The sequence below is a fragment of the Gekko japonicus genome, unplaced genomic scaffold (assembly GCF_001447785.1).
Source record: "Gekko japonicus isolate JY-2015 unplaced genomic scaffold, Gekko_japonicus_V1.1 scaffold392, whole genome shotgun sequence".
In the NCBI taxonomy this organism is placed as follows: Eukaryota; Metazoa; Chordata; class Lepidosauria; order Squamata; family Gekkonidae; genus Gekko; species Gekko japonicus.
Window position 1 is genome coordinate 778,250 of NW_015174853.1, and position 3,183 is coordinate 781,432.

Below are 3,183 nucleotides of genomic sequence, written 5' to 3' on the forward strand. Positions count from 1 at the left end.
AAATGCCCTGTTCATGAACAATAAACCGCCACAAACTTTTAGCCCCCAAATGAACTGGTTCAGTTCATGAGGTTTGTGACATGGTAGAACACACACACCCAGCATGCGAGGAGCACCACACTCATAGGAGATCTCCAGCTGACTCTCCTCTACTTGCCCTCCAATTTTCATAATGATTGGATTTAAGAATTCCAAGTTACAGCCCCAAAAGAAGGTGCCCCCATCCTCCATTGTTTCCAATGGAGGAAAAAACAGCAAAAAAAGCAGGGGCAATTAAAGCCCAACAGAGCAGAATCCAATTCCCAGAGAATCTCTGCAGTAGAAACTGAAGTGGGTGACATTTTTGCTAGCCCAGCAGAACCAATGCAATGTGCCCAGTAGAACTAGTGGCACTGTGGCAGTGCAAACCCAACAGGACTAAAGTCAAGCCAGAAAATCTCTGCAGTAGAAACTGAACATGGTGGTGAGCATTTCTGCAAGCACAGCAGAACCAGTGCAATGTACTGAATGGCCAGCAGTACCAGTGTGATCAAAGAGTGCCCATCAGAATCCAGTGCCATTGTGGCAATGTCAGCTCAACAGGACTGATGTCTACCACAGACTCACACACCAAGCCGGGGTGGGGGGGGGGCTGCAAGCTCAGCAGAACCAGTGCAATGTTCCAATGCTGCCATAGCAATGCAAGTAAAAGAGGACTAATGCCAAGCCAGAGAATCCCTGCAGTATGAGGGGAGGCATTTTTTCAACCCCAGCACAACCAGTTACAATGTGCAGAATGTCCAGCAAAACCCAGTGCCACTGGCATCACAAACTGCTCTCAAAGCACAGAGTCACAATAAATTCAACCAAGAGAGAGGGTTGCAAGCTCTGTGCAAGAAAGTGGGAAGGGAACACAAAGGAAGACCTGCAGGGGGGCGGACCCTCTTGAAACTGACAAGACTAGTTTGAAACTGACAAGAGTGTTTCCAAGGCTGGAGAATTCCACCCCCACCCTTGCTTTGAAGTTTGGTAAACATGTTGTTTGAGCAGAGAAAGTCTGACTGCGAATGTATCCATTCATGAACCACTACGAACCTCCATGAACTGCTTGAAAGTTCATGGAAATTTGTGCTGGTTGACTTGCCATAAACTTCAGTTTGCAAACCACAAACCAGCCAACATTCATCACGAACTTTAGTTCATGAGCCAGTTTGTGCCTATCCCTCCCTAAAAACCAAATACAAAGCTTTTTAAAAAATAAAACTTGACATGGGATAGAGCTTAGTCAAGTCATGGAGTTTGGGAACTCTCCTCTTGTTCTTCTGTAATTTCCAGTTACAGATAAAATGTAAGACTTTCAGCATATTTTTCTGAGTACATAGAAGAGCTTGTCTGTTTGGGTGCAATTTCTTCTATGAGCCTATAAGTGAAAAACCTAATGCAATGTTCCACCTATTCATCACCAAGGAAAGGCCCACGTATTCTATTTTCACTCAGTCAATAGCCTTGTCTGCAAAGCTACAATTACTGCTGAGAAGGTTTTGTTATGTTAATCTGCTTATTTGCTACATTCGCTGAAAAGTGCATGGTGAAGGGTATTTCATAGCTTCTAACCTCTTTTATATATATGTTTACCAGTCTGACTAATAAATGGAATGTTGACAAAAGCTTGCATACTGTGGCCCCATTAGTACAGGCTGAGCGACACTGTAGTTGGATAACAGACTAATGCTACAATAAAGAGAGAAGAGCCTTGACTTAGACAGTTAATGAAGAGAAGCACAAATCCACAGGGAATGATTGTATCACTTATGGTCAGATCCTGCAGATGTGTCTGTAAGTAGAATGATTTACATCTTCCTCATCTCGAAGAGAGACTCTGAAGCACAAAGAGACACATCCTGAACAGAGCCAAGCAAACCACTGTATACGGAAATTACCTGACAGTGAACAGAGTTGAAAAATTTATCTTCAACAGAAAACATTTTCCATGTTGTCTGTGGTCTTTCTACCCAAGCAATTTGTGCTCAATCATTTTTCTTGCATTGCCTATAATCACGGCTGTCTCTCTTTCCAAATTAGAGTGAAATGAATATTTGCAAAAAGTTAATATAAGGGCTAGCACTCTAACCACTACACCACTCAGTCTACGATCACATGAGGATCAGTGCATACTAGTTTCCCTAATCCATGTCAAGTCATTGCTGATTGTGTAAAAGGTGGGACATACAAGTTAAAAACAATAGGTCTCTGTGCCAACACCCAGCTGTATAGGGGCCCCATTCACTCAGTTCCTCCCCACCTGCTGAGATTCAAGCCCCTGAATGGAGCATTTAGCTCACTCATAGAGGGAGGGAGGAGCAGGAGGGTCGCCCACTCTTCCACCACATGGGTCACTGTCGCTGACAGTAATGTATGAAACAGGCAGAGTCAAACTCAATGGGTTTAACTGCAGTTAACCCTGTTTTGTGCTGTTCCATTGTCCGTGCAGACCAATACACAAAGGAACTCAGTCAGTAATAAGAGGGAAATGATCGAAGTTCATTGGAAAGTCTTGCATTGCAGGCCTATCTTATGTTTTTCCAGCTCAAGTAAAATATCACTTAGATGGACAACTCCACTCTCTTAAATGCCTGTCATAAATATATGCAACAAGGGCTTTAGCTGCCGCCGCCGCTGCCATGGACACGAGCCGCGTGCAGCCTATCAAGCTGGCCCGCGTGACCAAAGTGCTCGGCCGGACCGGCTCGCAAGGCCAGTGCACACAGGTACGAGTGGAATTCATGGATGACACCAGCCGCTCCATCATCCACAATGTGAAGGGCCCAGTCCGGGAAGGAGATGTGCTGACGCTGCTGGAATCGGAGCGGGAGGCTTGCCGCTTACGCTGATCCGTCCCCACTTGCCAGTGCCCTTCACCCCCTGTGACATCAGAATTCTTGAGTGTGGCCTGTTGTGTCTTCTGGCTGAGGACCGCTGAGACCCTGGATAAGACTCAATAAATAAATAAATAAATATCTGCAACAAGGAAATGAATATACATAGTTTGTCTCTCTCCAACGTCAAAGAAACACCTCAAACAGCATGAGATAGATCAGCCCAGAGTCACCCAGGGAGTTTCATGTCACAGAGTGCAGATTTGAACCCGAGTCTCCCAAATCCTAACAGACACTCTGAACACTACACCATACTGGCTGTCCTCTT

At 45.1% G+C, this 3,183-nt stretch overlaps 1 protein-coding gene across 1 annotated transcript; it reads left to right on the forward strand.

Moving 5' to 3' along the window:
* Window positions 1-2,651: 2,651 nt before the first annotated feature.
* On the forward strand, window positions 2,652-2,976 carry RPS28 (ribosomal protein S28). Its single transcript, XM_015424573.1, has one exon. It carries the CDS (start codon window positions 2,661-2,663, stop codon window positions 2,868-2,870), a length of 210 nt encoding a protein of 69 aa, XP_015280059.1. The 5' UTR covers window positions 2,652-2,660; the 3' UTR covers window positions 2,871-2,976.
* The last annotated feature ends 207 nt before the right edge of the window (window positions 2,977-3,183 follow it).

Excerpts from the sequence above, each read along its gene's own strand:
- RPS28 (XM_015424573.1), top strand. The coding sequence starts at position 2,661 with ATGGACACGAGCCGCGTGCAGCCTATCAAGCTGGCCCGCGTGACCAAA.